We start from the raw sequence: 20,287 nt of genomic DNA, 5'->3' as shown, positions 1-20,287 counted from the left end.
AGCCAGTAAATGGGCAGAATGACTTATAACATAACATGTTTTTACAACTTGTCTTCAGGGAGCCCCCTAATTTTCACTTGTAGGGTATCAGGGAGCCCAGAGGATGAACACAGGGCCCTAAGACCCAAGAACAGCCCCTGTATTTTGCGCCTGAAGTTTAATATATCAAGACTACAAAATTAGAAGAGGGTGTACCTTCTTGTGCATATGGCTGTATGACTGTGTCTTAATAAAACAAGTACACAATATAGTGAAAGTATAGCAACAAAAGAAAACGGGGAAGACAAATGCCAATGTTCTAAGAAAGGGTTTTCTTTTTAGCTTTACAGGATTTGCCACCCGCCTAGCAGTGTGATCACTAATGTCAAAAATGTCTAAGCTTCAAAGGCTGTTTATATCATACTCTGTGTTTATTTTTGAATGCGACTTTTGCAGCAAAGTATGTGAGCTGGAGTGTCTCTTCAATTTTTTAGTGTAATTTCACATGAGTAGGAGTTCAGTGAGGCATCAGTTCACTTATGCTTTTCTACACTTGCACTAGAGAAAAGTCAAGCAAAATGACACCTTTTATTGGCTAACTAAAAAGATTACAACATGTAAGCTTTCAAGGCAACTCAGACTCCTTCTTCAGGCAAGATGATTACATTTTGAGACAATCATTCCTTTTTTAAAATGTTAGTTTTATCAACAGCTCAAGCAAGAACTAGGACACTGAATTCTAAAGGTAAAAGTATTAAAGCGTGCAAGTTAAGATAGGGTGAAGAGGGCCCCTCATCGTGGGTGCGTGCTACCATTTTGTTAATTTGCATTGTTCATTCTGCTTTGTTGTTGTCTACTAAATGACTATGTTGAACATATCTTTGTCCAAACTGTTAATTAAATTGATTATCTCTTCAGAGTATTCAGCAGTCATTTTTTCTTGATTTTCTCTAAAATGTACATGTTGTCTTCCCAAAGGTTTATAGTTACATACATGCTTGTTTACTTGTAATCATAGAATAAGCTGATGTTAACAAAACTTTGGGGACATTCATATCTCGATTCAATGTTATTTTGAAGAAATTGGGTGAAAAAGACTGGTGAGCATATTATGTTAAATGACCGGTTCTCATAAAAACTGCTGTAATGGTATACAATACAGTAGTGCGACTGACCACTTCTGTTTTTTCATATGTAGAGTGCTGATTCAAATTATTTTGATAAATTTGTTATTAAATGCATGTGATGTATTTCTGTAACTTAACAGGATATTTTTGTTATCAACTTTCAGATTAGACTATCACTTTATTTAAAAATAAAGAAGCTCTTTGCTTATATCTTTCGAAAAACAGATCCTTATAAAATGTGACACCATTACCTTGTGAAAAGCATAATGCAACATAGTGAGTATATCAGTAACTATGATGTTTAAAACAATATAGAGCACATTTTTAATGCTCTACAGAACAGTGAACCTAGGCTGGACACTAATGCACTTTGTCATTGAGTACCGAATAAGCTTTAGGACTTAGGTGGAGGCTGGCAGATTGCCAACTTTAAAGAAGATTATACTTTGGTAATTAATTTTTCATTTTACACTCAAATACAAATACAATGGTGGAGGGGGGGGGGGGCAATCAAGAGTTTATAATGTGAATTTTAACAACTAGGGGGCTTTGTGGCTCTGCCGCTCGCATATGGGGAAACAGATGTACAATTTAAACAGATTGTTATTTTCATAAGAAATGTTACATTTGCATAATAGAACCAGCTATTTTACATTGCACGGAGTAATTAACCATATTAAAAAATATTAAAACGTGATTCCGTTCTTGGACTTGCATCGTTACAACACAACGTATAACTGCCCGTGAGAGAATATCGTTTTGTTCTCTCTAATAAATTAACCGACTTTTTCGAATGTTTGTCCCTGTGATTTGTTTATGGTCATAGCAAAAGCTATTGGAAACTGTAAAAAGCTAATGGGAAACTGTAAACGTTTTAATACGAATGGCATATCAAGATCTCCCTTGGTGTCTAATGATATCTACGGAAGATCTACTACATTACCTTTCTTGTCACCTGTTAAAATTTTGCATGTCAGAATTGTTCGGCCAATTTTGAATACAACTAATCTTGTCCTATTTCATAGCCCATCACTCAAGACATAAATTATGCAATAACATTACGATACATCCTTCTTTCAACAGTAATTCGGCCGGTGGAAGACCGGACAGTGTTAATGGTTGTAGTCATTCTTAGGGATATTGTAAGTTGATGTTTTCATCTTCTACACCATCACCACCAACTGTTTCAGCATAGTCTATTGATACGCATTTAGCCAATTGACAATTTTCGCGTTAATTCATTTGACTTCATCATTTCTCGGTGCTAGGATTGCCCGTGTACTCATTTCTTCTGTTGATAACCCCTCGGGAAGAAATTCTTCAATAAGATTTGGACAAAATAAGTCTTCTTTTATTGGGAACTGAAAGTGAGGAAAACGTAAAAATTTATAAGAGCTGAGAGCACAGGAATTCGCCAGGCTAATACAGTGGAGCACTTTAAAACACTGTTGAAAACACATTACTTTAACATGGCTTTCTTACAGCTTCATTTTAGTTTAATCCTGATGCTCTGTATATTCAATTAATTATCATTGTTATTCATGGCGGCTCCAAATACGTACTAACCCCTACTCTCTCTTCTGTTCTTTTTCCGGTTTTCTGTGGTAGCTATCTGCACCACCACCACCTAATCAAAGCACCGTGATGTCCCTACATTGATGGATTAAAGACCAGAAGTCCACGTGACCGTCATCATCAAGTCCTTCCATGAGAACCCTGAATACAATGAGGACTGATTGATATCATTTATGTTAGGTAGAATGCCTAGAGGGGGCTGGGCGGTCTCATGGGCTGGAACTCCTGCAGGTTTTATTTTTTCTCTAGCCGTCTGGAGCTTTTTTGTTTTGTCTGTCCTCCCTGGCCATTGGACCTTACTTTTATACTATGTTAATTAGTGTTCTCTTATTTTAAATCTTATTTTGTCTTTTTTTCTCTTTCTTCATCATGTAAAGCACTTTGAGCTACATTTGTATGAAAATGCGCTATATAAATAAATGTTGTTGTGTCTGACAAAAGCATTCGCACGAATGAGAGGTGAGAGGACCGTGGTTGAAAATGGTTGAAAAAATAGTCTCATCTCAAGATTTTCTTTTATAATAGAAGGATATGGCTGATTTCCAGGTTTCTTTGTATGGTCTCCAAATATAAGCAACTCTCAATATGGCATTACAGACATGATGATTACATCAGACAAGAGAAGCATATATTTATGGACTTACTCAAATAGCATTTGCACTAAATTAGCAGACCGATACACTCATTACTTCAGTTTGTAGAAAGAGTACAGTCATAAACAAAACAAATCTAAACAACTGAAGCATGTGTTTAAAAATAGCATGCGGACAAATAATGCTTGATGTACAAGTTTATGATCTTTATGGCGAAACTGGTTATAGCCTATCACTGACCTCAACATTAGCACTGTCTTTCTGAGGTGTTATCAGGCAGACACAGGTTCCAATTACTAGTGAGAAGAGGCATTCAGGTCAACTTAAACATTATTTACTCAAAACATCACACGTGCAACAGAATCAATTATGTAACAAATGAATGTTATTATATAAAAAAAAAAAAAAGTTCTGTTTGCCATATCAGTATACTGAAAGTGATGTTGCTCTAGATGTACAAAAATGAATATTACCAGGAGTCTCATGAAGGCCAGAAAAAATGAGAGAGAGGAGGGAAAAAACAGATGGCATTTTTGGAAAGCTGTTAGGGGAAAAACACTGTTAAACATTTTTTCCTATAGCATCCCTTCTGTGGTGTTAATGATGTCTAAGAAATGAAGACGGATTCAAATGCCATTGAGAAATAGTCCTTTATGTTAAATGTCAATCTGCAAAAATCTTTGTTAGATAAACACCAACCATTCATTTATTTTCTCAATGTGCTTTATCCACCACAGTGTTAAGAGAAGGCTAATGGCTTAATGGGACCAATGTGTACAAAGTTTCAATCAACCCAGGATAGGATGCCAACTCATCACAGCACACGCTCATATTCATTCACACTGGGCCAGGTTAGACATGCCAATCAATATGTTAGCACGTCTTAAGGCAGGGGTGGGCAAAGTCATTCCTGGAGGGCTGCAGTGGCTGCAGGTTTTTGTTCCAACCCAATTGCTTAATAAGAAGCACTTATTGCTCTAGAAACACTTCTGCTTCATTTTAGTTATCTCCCTCATTAAGATTTTGAACCCTTATTGCTTATTTAAGTCTTAAGCAGCTGCATTCTCGGTTTTTAATTGCTCCTTATTAACAATAAGATGCAAATGACAAAAGAAACCAGCAGTTGTCCATTTTGCTTGTCACCCTTTACACCTGTGTGTATTTATCGTGCACTATTTGGTTTAATTAAATACTTGGAAGGAAAGAGAAGAGAAAAAAGTGAAGGATTGAAAATTACCCATCCATTTTACACTTCGAAGTATTTGGATGATATCCTTAGAATGGAAAAAAAATCTAGGATACGAGAATGACTTGACATAGCAGAGTTAAAGAACTAACAAGCCATGAAATTTAATTATTGGAAAGGATTGTTTTCTAATTAAGCAACTGGGTTGGAACACTGCGGCCCTCCAGGAATGACTTTGCCCATCCCTGTCTTAAGGCTTTGGAAGAAAATATGAGTTTTCGCAAGGACAAATTTTACTCAGGCCCACACACACACCGTACACATAAGTGAGGCATGGTGGTGCAGTGACTAGCACTGCTGCCTCACAAATCTCATTCTCAGTTGTCACCATGGACTTTAGTCTCACATCCCCAAGGATGTTTGTGTTAACCTAAAGGTGATTCTAAACTGGCATTTAGATAAGGACTGTTTCTTGCCTTTCTGTTGAAATAGATATTGGCCTTCTAAACATCCAGAACTAGGTTAATTGGATTTAAGAATATATATTTTATATGCATTTTCACAGTTCTCCCCCTTAATAAAATTTTAAATGCATATCGAACTGTTGAATGCATCCTGCCAGGTTAGGTTGAAAAACATAATAAAAGAATTTGGTGGATACCAACACCAGATTTTATTTCTGATAAAGTACATTTGTAAGAGAGAGCTATAGGGACCTTTACAAACTGCACTAAGTAGTGGATTTTGTCCAGCAAACGTCCGAATAGGTCACAGTCAGATGACTTGAAAATTAAGGTACAGGGAAATTCCAGCAACTGATACTCTATTATAAAAAAAATCCTGCAGAGATACAGTAGGGCGTCAAGACATGATCTTCACGTTAAGATCACGGAAGACACTTAAAAGACCCGCGAGACTAAAGAGACTGGCCACGGAGCGTCTCGCGGGGACCTTAAACATGAGACTTTGTGCCAAGAGATTGACCCAGGACCGTCTCGCGATGACATAGAACATCAGATTCTTGCAAGACACGCCCTGCTTACAACCAAATAACAGCACGGGCAGCAACACACTCAGTCGTGTTTTGGCTTTGAGCACACACAGATCCAGGGCTCTCAGCACATATAAAGCGTATAAGGACAATACGTTATAGACGACTAAGCCAAGAAGAAAGCAGCACGGAGAAAAGAGACTCAAAAGCGTTGGAGAGACAAAAACGAAAAAGAATAATCTAGGAGCTAATTCAGAAAATAGGGAAAAAAATCATCAGCCCGGAACAAGTGGAATTGAAAAAAAAAAGCACGTCCAATCCGGACGTTGGTGCTATACACATGCAGAACAGGTTAGAGATTATGAAAGCAATGGAATTCGAAAGGCTCAAAAAAAACAAAAAAAAAAAAAAAAACTTTGCCGCGATACACATGTGGAGAAACTTAAAGAATATGAAAGCAGAAAAAATGACAGTGTCAAAACAAAGAAAGTAAACATCGCATTAGCGCAAAGAAAGAGAAATTATTACTCGGAGAAATAACGAAAGGCGAATAGAGATCAAATATATGGACATAGGTGATATGTCAGAAGTATGTAAATATTGTAAGGCTTTGAAGTTTAAGTCAAAAGAATTTCAAAAATGGAGTTTACCTCACTTGCATTTATTGGTTACTTTGCAAAAAAAATTATTAACTGCTGATGATGTAGATCGTTTTGTCTGTGCTGAAATTCCAAACAGAGAAACCTATCCTGAAATATGGTACAAAGTCATTAAACACATGTCTCACTGACCTCATTAAAAAGATTCAGCATATTGGGACTCGAAAGATTCCAAATATTGTTTTTACAGAAGTTCTGAAATAAAAGTGAAACTAATGAAATAGCAACAATTCAAAGAAAAAAAAAATCTTAAAAGTGTGTATCCAGAAAAATAAAAATGGGGGTTGGCAAGCGAAGCAAGTAATTTCTCAGTTTTTTTTTTATTAATAAATTTGCAAAAACCTCAAGTAAACTTTTTTCACGTTGTCATTATGGGGTGTTGTGTGTAGAATTCTGAGGAAAAAAATTAATTTAATCCATTTTGGAATAAAGCTGTAACATAACAAAATGTGGAAAAAGTGATGCGCTGTGAATACTTTCCGGATGCACTGTATATATATGTGTATTACATATACATTTATTACATGTCCTGCTGAAAGATGAACCGTCGCCCCAGTCTGAGGTCAAGAGCGTTCTGGAGCAGGTTTTCATCCAGGATGTCTCTGTACATTGCTGCAGTCATCTTTCCCTTTTTCCTGACTAGTCTCCCAGTCCCTGCCGCTGAAAAACATCCCCACACCATGATGCTGCCACCACCATGCTTCACTGTAGGGATGGTATTGGCCTGGTGATGAGTGGTGCCTGGTTTCCTCCAAACGTGACGCCTGGCATTCACACCAAAGAGTTTGATCTTTGTCTCATCAGACCAGAGAATTTTCTTTCTCATGGTTTGAGAGTCCTTCAGGTGCCTTTTGGCAAACTCCAGAAAGGCTGCCATGTGCCTTTCACTAAGGAGTGGCTTCTGTCTGGCCACTCTACCATACAGGCCTGATTGGTGGATTGCTGCAGAGATGGTTGTATACATATATACATGTGTGTGTATATATTATATACACACACACACTATATACTATAATTACTTCATTTGCTTACTGTTTCCTTTTAGATCCCCATTTGAGGTTAGATTTTGAGTGGCATATGATGTTGCTGAGACAGACTCTGATGTCCAGGACTCTTAACTGGATTAAGCGGATTTGGTGTTTGTTAGTTTTCACTAAACATTTAATGTTTAGAATTTAATGCAAATATTAAAGCAAAGAGAAAAATATTGTTCTGTGGGTTGTACATGGCTAGGAACGAGGAAGTTTGAATGTAACATATATGGATCTATTACACAACATATTTTATTAGTGTAGGACAAAACAAGAACATTTACAAATCACTAGGGGGCCCCCCTGCTCGCTTTACTCACCAATCCCCAGGCCGGTGTTACATGCTAACCTCTTTGCGGTTCTACCACTCGCGTATGGGGATGCGGATGAACAATTTGAACAAATTGTTATCTTCATGGGAATTGTTACATATGCATAACAGACCTAACTATTTTACATTATAGCGAAAAGTCAAGCAAAATGACACCTTTTATTGGCTAACTAAAAAGATTATAATACGCAAGCTTTCGAGGCAACTCGGGCCCCTTCTACATCTTTCCTGAAGAAGGGGCCTGAGTTGCCTCGAAAGCTTGCATATTGTAATCGTTTTAGTTAGCCAATAAAAGGTGTCATTTTGCTTGGCTTTTCTCTACATTCATAATGGCTAACACGGTACAACACCCTAGTACTACATTACAGCGAGTAATTAACCATAGTAAAAAAAATAGTAAAACGTAATAAATTGAAAGAAAATTATGTTTCGTGTTGTGTTAAGAGTTATTTGTTGCATTATACGATTTTATTCTGTTTGGATTTGAAATTTATAAGGCGAATACTTTTTAAACTTTTTAAAACTTTTACTGTAAAACTTAAGAAAAAAACTTTTTTTAATTAAATTTCGTCAATATCGCATTGAATTTTGATTCTGTGTTTGGAGTACCATTGTTACAATGCAACGTATAACTGCCCATAAGAGAATTTCATTTCTTTCTCTCAAATAAACAGACTTTTTCGAATGTTTGTCTCTGTGATTTGTTAATTATATTTGCAAAAGCTATTCTAACAGGAAACTGTTAACGTTTTAATATGAACGGCATATCAAGATCTCCTTTGGTATCTAATGTTATCCGCGGGAGATGTACTACATTACCTTTCTTGGATGTATCGTTCTTTCAACAGTAATTCGGCCATTGGAAGACCAGACGGTGTTAACGGTTGTAGATATCCTTTGGGATATTGTAAGTTGATGTTTTAATCTTCCGCACGATCACCACCAACTGTTTCAGCGTAGTCTATCGATATGCATTTAACCAATTTGCTGTGTAACCGATCGTCAATTTTTGCGTTCATTTGTTTGACTTCACCGTTTCTCGGTGCTAGGATTGCCCATGTACTCATTTTTTCTGTTGATAACCCTTTAGGATGAAATTCTTCAATAAGATTTGGACATACGTCTTCTTTTATTGGGAACTTAGTGAGGAGAGCTGAGAGAGCAAGAACTGTGTCTGTCAAAAGCATTCACAAGAATAAGAGGTGAGAGGACCATGGGTGTGGTTGAATATGATTGAGAGGAGGGAGTGACTTGAAAAATTCTCTTGGCCAAAGTCTCGTTTCGCGGGACTTGAAATTGTCTCTTTGAAAAAGTCTCGTCTCTGGATTTCCCTTTATAATAGAGAGATATTATCCAAGAATGTTGTTTATTGCTAATACATTATTTTGGGGGCGGCACGGTGGCGCAGTGGGTAGCGCTGCTGCCTCGCAGTTGGGAGACCTGGGGACCTGGGTTCGCTTCCCGGGTCCTCCCTGCGTGGAGTTTGCATGTTCTCCCTGTGTCTGCGTGGGTTTCCTCCGGGCGCTCTGGTTTTCTCCCACAGTCCAAAGACATGCAGGTTAGGTGGATTGGCGATTCTACATTGGCCCTAGTGTGTGCTTGGTGTGTGGGTGTGTTTGTGTGTGTCCTGCGGTGGGTTGGCACCCTGCCCGGGATTGGTTCCTGCCTTGTGCCCTGTGTTGGCTGGGATTGGCTCCAGCAGACCCCCGTGACCCTGTGTTCGGATTCAGCGGGTTGGAAAATGGATGAATGAACTGGTAGCATTAGTACTGCAAGGAATAATTATGCTAGTGTAATTAAACTGAATGATTAAGTATTAGGTTCTTGAAAGAGGAGGCTCTGGAAGCTATTAAGAAGATGAAGGACCTTTAAATATTTCCTAAGACTGAATACACCGTGGGCCTCAAAGCTGTAGATTACACCGAAAAAATAAAACTGTGACTTGGAATAAGTTCAACGTCTTACAACTCAGTATCTGCCTAGCTAAAATAATTGTTTATGGACATTTTGGATTTCTCAGATTCCCTAGTCAGTTGCCTGTAGCTTAATATATGCAAATATTAACATATTTTCTAATATTATTTAGTAGCATATCCTATTTTGTGTTCTGTTTTTAATAATTGGGCTCACGAAGGGAAGTGCACTTGATAAACTAAACTGAATTGTTCTATTCATGGGCAGAACTCTGGGTTATTGTAAACAAAAGTGTACTTGATAAAAAAAATATGAATTTAATTAATGCCTGATGTGGTGAGGTTTCAGCATAATTTAAAGTGTAGAACATCCACACACAAAGGTGTTCACTGACAAAATTTAATGAAGTGCTGCTTTTATCTTTGCTTCTTTTTAAAAACACATTAACAAAACATGCACAAAAATATATAAATATAAATTATTAAATATAATAATTATCACTGCTTTTAATATCCAAACATATATAAAAATTATTTTGCACTGTAATATTGTTTATTTTATAAGAAATAAATTATATATTTTAATAACGTGGCCATATACTTACGGACTCTGACAGTCTGGAAGAAGGGACAATCACAGCTATGATGCAGATAATCTGGAAGATGGCACCTAGAAAAAGTCCATAACGCAAAACATTTTCCAAGAAAGTAAGCTCTGGTACTTCAGGAGGTGAGAGATCCAGCTCCCCAGCCATTTTGTTTTTATGGTGGTGTTTTTTATATTTTTGTACCTATCAATATTTCTTGAATGGCTCACACAACAGGTAGTGTTGGGATAGATAATGTGTTTTGAAAAGTATCTGCAAAGAAAAAAAAAACATTGGAAATATAAGCTCTCTTGAAGCCTTATTTGACTCTTGATTAGATCATTGTTTGGCCAAGTCATAGCCCAGCTTCCTTTTAAAAATGGACATAAATTATGTAAGACAGGAAACTTTAAATATGCCAGTCCCATGGCATTTTCAAAGGATTTGAAAAGAAAAAACTTTATTCTTAAGGCAGATTAAGTTTAACACAATTGCTTGTATTGTAACTGATTTTCAACAATTCTATGCAATGAGAAGAGATGGCTTCACAAAGGCAGAAATGCCTAAAAAAGGGATTTAATTGGAAAATACTTTTTTCATTGAAAGGAACATGCAGCAAGGAAAGAAACATTACAATACAATGTTACATAAAATGAAATAAGTATACTAATGAAATTTGCAGTTTTATTTCTTTATCAGTAATCTTAAATTGTTTTCCCAAGAAAAAAATAAACTTTATGATGCCGTTTACAGTTCAGAGAGTCAAATTAAAATGAGCACCTGTCAGACATTAATGGCTTAAAACACAGCTGAGTGGCCTACAGCTCCTTGAAGGATCAAGCCCTTAAAACTCCTGTGTGTTTTTTTTAATATATATATATATATATATATATATATATATATATATATATATATATATATATATATATATATATATATATACACACACACACAACTAGCCAACCCCCGCGGATCCACCCGCGTAGTAGTGAAACAGGACAGTGAGGAGGGCCCTGCCCAGCTCCCAAATCCTGACGTCACGCTTCCCCCTCCCCTCAGCCTCTGTCTCATATTAGCACAAATATATTGCTCCTGCAAGCAGAATTATGATTCTTAGTGCAATGAGACAAGTTGCAAAATCAACCAGAATGTTCAAGCAAATTATAGAAAAAAAACCAATCTAAAATCACTCATCAACAAAAACACAGTTTCTTAGATAACTAAAAAGCCAAATTTTGACAGAATGGTACATCTAGGGTAGTAGATACCCGTTAAGAAAGGACATTTTGATATCTCAATATATAGGGGTAAAAAAAATGTATATTATTAACCCCCCCCCATCTTATCTGCAGACTTGTGCAAGTTGTGAATTGGGAAGTATAATTTTCTTGTCTGCCACAATGCTGCACCAGATGATTTCATCAGCGGTCACAAAGTTTAAATAAAAACAATAAAACCAACGTGCCATCAAAGGTAGCAACTGCTGTTTTTTTATCTTAAGCCACTTCAGAATAACAATTCGTCTTGCCAGATTAACACATTTTCAGTGTTTTTCAACCTCTCCTGCCGACACACAAAGAGCATTTGAATAGCAGAGGGGGCTTTACCTTCCTCTGTTAATCAACTGTAATTCGAGGGGCACACTTGGTGAAACAAGTGAACTTAGAAATGGGGATGAAAAAAATAAATAAATCATGCCAAACAATCATGTTAACTACTGTAAACGTGGGGTGAGTAACATGTGACAATAAATCTGAGATAAGTTATACTACTTTCTTTTTTTATGTGGTGCATAGTCTTGAATATTTGAAAAGCCAAACTTGTTTTCCACCTGTTTGTCATTAAGTTACCAATACCAATCAATCCGTGTTAAGCACTTTAAAGTTAAAAAACAGGAAAGAAAAAAAGAAAAAAAAAATGATCACAGCAAATTAACCGATAAGAGCCAAGCCATGACTGAACAAAATGAAGCACTTCTTTTATTTTTTGTGATATTTTCAGAATGTGATAAGAAGAAAATGAGATGGTACTTTTGAGTAAGTAAAAGTAACTTTTTTTTCTTGTTTGTCAGTAGATATTTATTCAAACCCACCTTTATACTGAGGCAGTACTAAATTTAGGTTTTTGATGCTAATGGAGAGTTGCGATATTCAGCAGCTTTTAGCTTTGAATGAATGAACTTTAAATCACCTTCATAACAACATTACAGGGTACTGCTATATGTGATGTCCTTAAATACAAAAATCTGCGGCAATCTCTTTCACACCTACACCATCGCTGTTAATAGCATGTTGAACAGTAAGCAACTGAAATGAACAAATAATATTAGCCCCTGTTTAAAGAAAAATAAATTGTGTACAGAAAAGTATGTAGTTGTTACATAGTACTTCTGACACATTCAGTTAACCAATGGCACTATAAGTGAGGGGCACCGACTTAGAAAATTTCCAAGGTGAATTTGGGTAAGACAGCTGGGATAACGTGAAGTTAAATGAAAATTCAGCAAATGGACATGTATTGTACCAGCTGCGGACACACACTCAGAAGATGACTAAATCAAAGACACCAACAACTTCCTAAAGGTGCATCTCCACCTTATCTTGATAAGCCTGTTTGCTTACCAAAAATAACAAATGCTAAAAAAAATACAAAAAAAAAAATTATGAATAATTTACCTGTAAGAAATAATTAGTCAAATGCTTTAGAGCAGGGGTTCTCAAACTCAGTCCTGGGGACCCACTGTGGCTGCAGGTTTTTGTTCCATCCAGATTCCTAATCAGTGACAACAACTGATCTCATTTAATTACCTGGTATTTTTTTTCTCTTATTCTACAGTCAGAAAAGCACAGCAGCATGATGTTTACATATATAAGACATTTAGAAATATTTCTTCTTTTGCTATTGATTTAAATGCTTAACTCTCTTTTGTTGATTTCATTCTATTTTGCCCTTTCGTTGTATCTTATTAATGACAATTAAAAATGAGCACAGCAGACACCCAGGCAAACAACACTGAATCATCAAACGTGTCAGACCCATTAATTAGTAAAGGGTGGATTAATTAAACAATTAGAACACCTGGAAAAGTAGAATGAAAATCAAGATTAAAATATTGTCAAAAAGAAAAAAAAACACATTATTCCCATACAACTGCTTGTACATTTTTTTAACCAAACTTAATTTTCTAATTTCTATATTGATCCAAAAACAAAGAACTTATTAAAAACAGAAGCTGGTTGGAACAAAACCCTGCAGCCACAGTGGGGGGCCACAGGACTGAGTTTGGGAAGCACTGCTTTAGAGCATATATATATATATATATATATATATATATATATATATATATATATATATGCTTTGCTAGCCAACCCCCATGGTTTTCCGGATAGACACTTTTAAGATTTTTTTTTTTCTTTGAATTGTTGCTATTTCATTAGTTTCACTTTTATTTCAGAACTTCTGCAAAAACAATATTTGGAATCTTTCAAGTCCCAATATGCTGAATCTTTTAAATGAGGTCAGTGAGACATGTGTTTAATGACTTTGTCAGGTTAGAGATAATGAAAACTGGAATTCAAAAGACTCCAAAAAAATGTAGGCGCGAAACACATGCAGAGCAAGATACAGAATATGAAAGCAGAAAAAAACGAAAGTGTCAAAACAAAGAAAGTAAACATCGCATTAGCGCAAACAAAGAGAAATTATTACTCAGAGAAATAACTAAAAGGCGAATAGAGATCAAATATATGGACATAGGTGATATGTCCGAAGTATGCAAATATTGTAAGGCTTTGAAATCAAGAGAATTTCAAAAACGGAGTTTACCTCACATGCATTTATTGGTTACTTTGCAAAAAAAATTATTAACTGATGATGATGTCGATCGCTTTGTCTGTGCTGAAATTTCAAACAGAGAAACCTACCCTGAATTCTCTAACCTGCTCTGCTGGTGTTTGTCCGTTTTTGTTTTGTAACCTCTTTACGACTTTTCACTTTGTTTTCTACTCTGTCTTTTATCTCTCACCTCACTTTGTCCTGCTTTTTTTTCCCAATGACACCTGGTCCGTGGTGATTATTTTCCCTTTTTCGAGTATTAATTTCAGTTTGTTTGCGCTACTGCAATCTTTACTTTTTTGTTATACTTTCTAATTTTCCTACTTTCATATTCTTTAACTTTCTCCACATTTGAATCGTGCATACATTTTTTTTTTTTTGAGCCTTTCAAATTCCCCTGCTTTCCTAATCTGCTCTGCATGTGTATAGCACCAATGTTTGTGAATGTCTTTATGAAGTTCTACTTTGTCTTTTAATTCTGAACCCGATTGGACGTGCTTTGTTTCAACTCCACTTGTTATAGGCTGATAATTACTTGCCTTATTTTCTGAATTTGCACCTAGATTATTTGTTCTTTTTTGCTCTTTTTTCTCTCCAACGCTTTTAAGTCTCTTTTCTCCGTGCTGCTTTCTTCTTCGCTTACTCGTTGACGTTTCATTTATAACGTATTGTCCTTCTACACTTTATATGCGCCGAGACCCTGGATCTGTGTGAGCTCAAATCCTTCACAAGACTGAATATTTTGCTGCCCCGTTGTCTTATTTGATAGATTGTAAGTAGGGCGTGTCTTGCAAGAATCTCATGTTCTACATCATCGCGAGACGGTCCTGGGTCAATCTCTTGGTACAATGTCTCATGTTTAAGGTCCTCACGGGTCTTTTAACTATCTTTCGTGATCTTAACGTGAAGATCACGTATCGTCTCCTAGTCATTCCCTCCCACAGGATTTTTTTTTTATAATAGAGATTATAATATATATATATATATATATATATATATACAAAAAACACAACAGTAATGTTTTTCTTACCATTACAATTATTAGCTGGGCCACCCGGTATTCTTAATCGATCACCCACCCAACAGCTGTTGAACCCATGGGAGTGTAAGAGCACGGCAGCATGAAATCTTGAAGAGAGCTGAATTCACTTAATATATTACTGCAACATTTAGGAGGGTGCATACTGCAGCTGGGTTATCTATATGTGTTTGCATGGTACACTTCTATTCTTAATCCGTCCCTCTTTATGCCCACCGGCTGCCAAAATGACTTGGAAGTAGTACAAAAATTTGGAAACAATCTTGTACTTAATCACTCCCAGTAATTCCCTTAAAGTGACAGCTCTATAAACTGAGGAGTGACAAGATTTTTTGCAACTGCTGTCCTTAAAAGTGAAATGCCTTCTCTAAAATGTGGTGCAAGATGTTTCAAGAAATAAATCTGACACTTCATTTAGGCAATAACATTATCCTCCTTCATTCTATGACAATTGTATTCCCACAGTTCTCAACCCCTTTCAACAACGCAAATGACAAAGCAAAGCAAACTAGAGCATTCTTAACGCCAACATTTTACAACATGTTAGAAAATCTACACAATGCATAACATTCAGGTGAATTTAAGGCAGGGGTCTCCAACACGTCGCTTGCGAGTTTCCAAATAGCTCTCCAAAGAGTTAATGAATCCTACATAAATTTGAAAACTTGATTACTCAAATCAGAGATGGGCGATCTTTCCAAAAAATCATACCACGATCCTTTTAACACAAAATCACGATCCACAATCTGAATTGCAATCTATCTTTTCAATGTGGCATACACTTAAAGAGAATATCCAGACTCAAACTCATCAAGACCTAAGTGACACTTTATTTTAAATATCAAACAAAGTTGAATTCAATTGTTCTCTCGTTCGCTAGCTAAGCGGAGTTAAGGAACACGCCCCGAAGCTGGCGAGTGAGTGAGACAGGCCCCTCCCCCCGGCCGTTGCATGTTTCTCGGATTCGCGCAAATAAATCGGTACCACTAGCGAACTATAGCGAAATGAGAGAAGTCGCAAAATCAACCGGAATGTTCAAGACAAATTATAGAAAAAAAAACAAATCTAAATCCGTTAAGTAGTTCTCACGTGAAAAGCGTACAGACATACAGACATTGGATTTTATATATTATATATTAGTAAACCTAATAATGTGCAGTTAAAGTCTCAACAGCATTCTCAGCATTTCTGGAGCTTAGTAGAGCCAGATAACTATAAGAATCTTCACCAAGCAGCTCTGAAAATGTCTGCTTTGTTTGGGTCTCCATACCTCTGTGAGTCGGCCTTTTCTAACATGAATGTCATGAAATCAAAGTTCAGAACAAGACTGACAGACGAACATTTCAATGACTCAATAAGAGTGACCTTAAGTGGCTCCACTCCACCAGACACCTGCCCCTCTTGTTGACTCCGTGCAGTGCCAGTCATCTGACTAACTAAAAAACACATCACACATGCAACTGGACATGTGAATAAAGTGACACAGTGACATGGGACAAAATGACAAATGAATAAGTCATATCTGTGTATTTGTAATTGCATTGTTTTGTTTTGACAGTATTCATGTTTTAATTCAATAGTGTGAGATACACTATAACAGGGGTGGCAAACTCCAGTCCTGGAGGGCCGCAGTGGCTGCGGGTTTTCATTCTAACCATCTTCTTCATTAGTTTTTGCTGCTAATTAACTTTTTTTGCTTTAATTTTAATTAAGTTGATTCAAGCCCCTTAGTCTTTTCTTTAATTAGCTGCCAAACAATAATGAGACACAAAACAAGCTGCCACATGACCAGCTCACCCGTGCCTATCACACAATATCTGAAAATAAAGAAAGATGAAGGTCTCAGTAAGGTTGATCTCTCAGGTCCCCAAAACATTTTGACAATGTTCTTAGAAAAAACAGAAAATCGACAGTTATGGAAATGTCTGCTGTGTCAGAATGAGAGCAGCAACAAGCCATATAATTAAATAACGAGTTTAATTAACAGCAAGAATTGGCTTCTCACTAAGAAACTGGTTGGAGTGAAATTAGTTGGAGTTTGAAGCCCCAATTTAGCTGGTCAACTGTTGACTTGTTTCACATTTGATTTCTGTTTGGCTGTCATTTAATGAAGAAAATAATTCAGAGCACTGAATCCTTAAAAACAGGGCTATTAAAATGAAGGGAAAAAGAAGTTAACTAGCAGTAAAAACTGGTCACTGATTAGGAAAAGGGTTCGAATGAAAACCTGCAGCCACTACGGCACTCCAGGACTGGAGTTTGCCACCCCTGCACTAGAAAATGCATACAGACATGCAAAATGCACTTGCAGGTGAACTAAATATTTTTTGTGATGCTTTAATGTAAAATGTGAGTTGTGGACACCAACATTTTGTAAATGTTCAGGTAAAACAAGCTTATTCAGTTTTTATTTGTTGAAATAAGCTATGAGAATAAACATTGAATAAACAGAGAAAACATGAGTAGCTCTCAGCCATTTGCATTTGGTAAAAGTAGCTCTAAGGGGGAAAAAAGGTTGGAGAATCCTGATTTAAGGACTTAGTTAACTAATTTGCAAGTAGCAGCATTTCTCATTTTTTGTTTGAATCAGACCACTTTTTTGTTTATTAAATGTTTTTGTAATAATGCCTCACTTTCAAAAATAACAGTAATGATAGCATCCAGGACAGAATGCAGGTCCATCATAGGACACACTCTTGTACACAGTCATACCGAGCAAACTACAGACTAAGCTGTTTGGCTGTTCAAACAGTAACTAATGAGCTTGAAACTGTACATCAAATAATTTTACTATTTTAAACTGTAAGTAAATAATGTGTGACCAGGAAATAATGAATGAGAATAAAAGAGTAAATGCAAAAACACAAGGTGAACACGTTTAACTGCATGTATCTCGGTGGCTACTAATTTGCTTAACTCTTTCAGGGCTGATGTAGACTTTTGTCAAAAGGAGGAGTTGACGATGGTAATCAACTGTAAATTATGAAAAAAAACAACTGTTATGTTTTAGTTGGACTCTCGTTGCCTGAAGGAAAGTTAGATTCATTGGTTTGACTGAGATTTCTTGCACTTGTGTGAGTAGCAAAGCACAAACAACAGCAAAAATGGGACTGACATCTGGCAAGAGATCAAAGCGGATACGTAAAGCAAAATACTCCACAGATGACATTTTGCCTATTATCTCTGAACTGGACTATGACTTGTCGGACTCTGATTTTGATACAGTGATCGAAAATGAATGTGAGGTTCCAGGTTCAGCTGATTGGTCCCCAGCTGATCGTAGCACTGACAATGTTCTCCAGGTAGGACTGCCACTTAGCAATGATAAGAAGTAAAAACCACATTGCAATGCACTGCGACCGTGATCGCTGCTGCTGCTGCCCCAGCCATGCGAAGACAGCCTGGCAGAAAGCCTGCCGCACATTCTTGGCAAACTGGCAGCCACAGCATGCAGCAACAGACGTTTTTTGTTGATTTCTGTGTGCAACCATTATTGCTTTTCAGAAACTGTTTTTTGGAAAAAAATATTCAGCCCTCAAAGAGTTAAAATGAACACATAAGTTGAAGAAATTCTAAATAAAAACTAGCTAATATATGTAAAACGTTTTCATCAAAAACAAATATTTGTAAGAGAGCTCAAGAAGGCGCATACAAACACGGCAATCCTCCGAATACCGGTCCCAAATTATTTAACAACTCTTTTCCTATCGAGTGGACAATACTACACTGAAAGCCGCGAAAAAACATTTATTGCAAGACAATAACGTGTATTTCCAATATTTTGTATTAATTCCAGCACAACAGCTGCAACGTCCCTTAGTGGTAACGGATTGCCACGCAATCTTTTCGGCAATTCTATGCATTTGCTCAGCGATAACTACAACATTTAGTTGCTCCGTGTTGAACCGTTACCACTAAGAGACGTTGCAGCTGTTGTGCTGGAATTAATACAAAATATTGGAAATACATGTTATTGTCTTGCAATAAATGTTTTTTCGCGGCTTTCAGTGTAGTATTGTCCACTCGATAGGAAAAGAGTTGTTAAATAATTTGGGAAGGATGGATAGAACTTTTCTTTTTATCCCCTGGGGGAAATCTGGCTTCTTAAACAAGCTAAATAAACACATAAATATTATCAAATTATGACAAACAACAAGGCTGACAGCACGTAACTGCACCCACCACTCGCCAAATCACCGGGATTGGGACCCGAGTGCAGCGGGTGAAACCCCCTCTCAAATATACAGCAGAATGAAGAAAATTAAAAAGGAAGAAAACTTGTCACTTGGTTAAGGATAAAAACGACAGTCTCAATTCGGCACCGTAAAGGCGTACTGTATTGCTGTTAGTATAAAGGATCACATAACTTCTCTAATTCTAAAACCATCTATAATTCTGTAAAGTCTATTTAAGATATCAAATATGTCATGTTCTCAGTATCCTTAACATTTTTTTTTAATTTAACGAATTTGTACGAATTCTTGTTATTTGTATAGTTTCATAAAGGTTAACAGGTGAAAAAAAAATTATATTTGACATCTGCAAATTCTGTTCTTTTTAATCCTCAAACGTTAAGGTTTAACAATTCCCTCATTCCGTTTACAATATCAAAGAAACATAGGTATGTATAATCCTCTGTAAAAAAACTAAAATTCATATATTACATTATACCCTGTGAGTGATTTATAAAATAAGTAAATAACTGCTTTTTTTTAACCAATACACTAATATATCCAACCAAGCATTCCAAAGTAATTTAAAGAACTATTACTTACAGCTACTCCCTGGAACACACACCTTGTGTTTCCGGGTCAAATGTCGCGACAGTAATACTAACTTCCGGATTTAGACTACATTAGTCACGTTTAGCCGCCATTTTGAGTAGGTAAACGTGAACCGTTTTAATCGTCGCTTTTTTTAAATTGTGCGGCTATCAGATTATACGTTCAGTTATTAACGGAAGGTTTACAGAAGAGTGTTGGGGCCACAGAGAAGAACAAATTAGTGATACAGTGAAGAAAAAAAAATATTTATTGATTAAAAGTTGAAATTCCGACTTTACAGTGGAAATTGAGAGGTTAATCTCGTAGTTTAACTCGTCATTAAATTTAAATAGATCCATCCATCCATCCATTTTCCAACCCGCTGAATCCGAACACAGGGTCACGGGGGTCTGCTGGAGCCAATCCCAGCCAACACAGGGCACAAGGCAGGGAACCAATCCTGGGCAGGGTGCCAACCCACCGCAGGACACACACAAACACACCCACACACCAAGCATACACTAGGGCCAATTTAGAATCGCCAACCCACCTAACCAGCATGTCTTTGGACTGCGGGAGGAAACCGGAGTGCCCGGAGGAAACCCACGCAGACACGGGGAGAACATGCAAACTCCACGCAGGGAGGGCCCGGGAAGCGAACCCGGGTCCCCAGGTCTCC

The 20,287-nt window shown here is 36.8% G+C and overlaps 1 protein-coding gene across 2 annotated transcripts in view; it reads right to left on the bottom strand.

Moving 5' to 3' along the window:
- manbal (mannosidase beta like) overlaps positions 1–19,692 on the bottom strand; it is a 25,509-nt gene extending 5,817 nt beyond the window's left edge. The window contains exons 1-2 of one of the 2 annotated variants that reach the window (XM_028812086.2): positions 19,621–19,692; positions 9,991–10,245 (exon numbers count right to left, since the gene is read on the bottom strand). In XM_028812086.2, coding sequence (XP_028667919.1) covers positions 9,991–10,140 — 150 coding nt within the window. In that variant the 5' untranslated portion in view covers positions 10,141–10,245; positions 19,621–19,692. Of the gene's footprint in view, positions 1–9,990; positions 10,246–19,610 lie in introns of both variants that reach the window. The other variant, XM_028812087.2, reaches the window with a different exon arrangement.
- Positions 19,693–20,287: the final 595 nt, after the last annotated feature.

Source organism: Erpetoichthys calabaricus, chromosome 10 (genome assembly GCF_900747795.2).
Source record: "Erpetoichthys calabaricus chromosome 10, fErpCal1.3, whole genome shotgun sequence".
Lineage (NCBI taxonomy): Eukaryota > Metazoa > Chordata > Cladistia > Polypteriformes > Polypteridae > Erpetoichthys > Erpetoichthys calabaricus.
Note: the sequence above shows the minus strand (reverse complement) of the source record. Positions and strands in the feature narration are given on the sequence as shown.